This window comes from Protobothrops mucrosquamatus, unplaced genomic scaffold, assembly GCF_001527695.2.
Source record: "Protobothrops mucrosquamatus isolate PMUCROS unplaced genomic scaffold, P.Mucros_1.0 scaffold24585, whole genome shotgun sequence".
In the NCBI taxonomy this organism is placed as follows: domain Eukaryota; kingdom Metazoa; phylum Chordata; class Lepidosauria; order Squamata; family Viperidae; genus Protobothrops; species Protobothrops mucrosquamatus.
In genome coordinates, this window is record NW_015410335.1 from 1 (window position 1) to 2,022 (window position 2,022).

General features: G+C 33.0%; 1 protein-coding gene across 1 annotated transcript; it reads right to left on the minus strand.

Moving 5' to 3' along the window:
• Nucleotides 1–353: 353 nt before the first annotated feature.
• LOC107302056 (E3 ubiquitin-protein ligase listerin-like) lies at nt 354–2,015 on the minus strand (the record flags this gene model as incomplete). Its single annotated transcript, XM_015831181.1, has 2 exons — nt 1,475–2,015; nt 354–395 (listed from the first exon to the last, which is right to left on the minus strand). Coding segments are annotated over exons 1-2 (570 nt in total), but the record flags the coding sequence as incomplete, so codon positions are not given.
• Nucleotides 2,016–2,022: the final 7 nt, after the last annotated feature.

Consider the following 2,022-nt stretch of genomic DNA (forward strand, 5'->3'; position numbering starts at 1 on the left):
CCGGCCTGGCGTAGTTTTGATTGTGTTTTGGTAGGGGCTTTTATATGGGGTATTTTAGAGCAGGCTTTTTATTTAATATTTATTGTGATTTTTATTATCGCCTGTTCACCGCCCTGAGTCCCGTAAGGGAGATAGGGCGGTATATAAATTTAAATAATAAATAAATAAATAAATAAATAAATAAATAAATAAATAAATAAATAAATAAATTCCAAAGGAACAGTCACCCAGCAAGCCATAACTAGAATGAACAACTAAAATACCCCCCATACATACTGAAGCAACTTGATGCTTCTCTGGATCCCAGATTAATATGAATAAAATTGGGGGGGGGGGAAGAGATTTGAACGTACCTTTTGGATTATTTGAAGAAGAATACTCCATTTTAGATTCATCTTAAAAAGAAAAAGATATACCATCAAAACATGACAATAAAAACTGAACAATTTCCCAGAATAATGTAATATTAGGAAGAGATATGAATTCAACGGAGAAAAGGTGAATCTGGGTATGAATGGCCATACATGATATACCTATTGGCCACTTATTTAAACAACTGTGTTCTTCCCTGGGTTTTGAAATTACCTGCATAATCACAGAAAAATAATTATTTGATCTGAGGAGGTGCTAACGTGTGCAACATTTTCATCTACAAACTCTGTGAATCACCTTTGCTGTGCAGATTAGACTGCTGCATCGCTCTATTTAATATTGTATTTAATATAATTTTGAGTAATACTTCTTTTCTAAAGAAACTTATACATACCTATGGCCCATGCATAGCATCTCACTGTTTTATTCAACATGAAAACTAGACTAGATGTAAATGAGATCTATTTTCATTGGGTATTCCTAGTCAGAAGCTCAAAAAAATGTGTACTTGAAGAAAATTCAATCTTTTCCCTTAAGCATAGTATTTTATTTGTCTTATCATCAGAAAGTATGGCTGGTGAAAATGTAAACAAAAACCTGAATGTTCACAATACCTAGAGGGTGAAACTATGTCTCAGAAGACAGATGTTGCCTCTCTCTTAATTGGCCTTCCAAAACCTAGGAAATACATTTAGTTTGATATATAAAACTGATTTCAGTGGGACTTCAATACTAATCGATTTGCAGTTTCCCTGATTAGCAAGATGGTATGAAACAGCAGCTGATTTTGTGCTGTTCTTTAGATTATTTTACAGTGTTGGCCTGAAAACTCATTATAAACTGTACCAAGAAATGAATAAATAAGAAAAATCAGTAACAGATAAAAAAAACTGATGCTTTTAATGGATAATTAAAAGTATTTTTATTACTACCTTAATGCAATTCCAATTCTAAATATTAAGAAATTTATGCATGTTATTTGGTAAGCCATAGCTACCAAGATGCAAGTACAAATGTTAGTACTCCACAAATTCTAATTAGTCTAACAGAATGTATTAAAACAAACTGAATGAAATCAAGTTACTGCATAAGAAAACTGTACCTTTGTTAAATCATTGAGAATATTTTCCCTCTCTATGGGACTGCTGCAGCAATGGAGAATGCTATATAAAATATCAACCAGGAAGTCTGTCTCTTTTCTCCAATCTTCTTTCAGCCAAACAATTAACTTTTCATGCAGAAACTGAATAGATGGATTTTCATATTGAACATCGTTTCTTTCTTCTACAAGCACCTGGAAAACTTTACGAGAAGCAAAGTTGCTGAGCAGAGCAGAGAGGAACTTTAAGTGTTGGTCAGATGTCTGTTGACTGGTGTACCCTATACTTAATACTGCAAGTTTACAAACTAAAGCTTCTAAAGATTCATTCTGTAGAGGAAAAACATGTTTTCCATGAATTTCATGAATAACATTACTGGATTCATTGCTAGTTCTCAAGTCAACAAAATTCTCACGTTCGGTGTTAATTTCAGCTTTTCTGTCTTCTGCAAATCTTACATTTACAACTTTTTTCCTATTTTTTTTCATCTTGTTTTCTGGGTTCTGCAGAATTTGCAACAAAGAAGACATGGCAGCCAGCGATTTCTCAT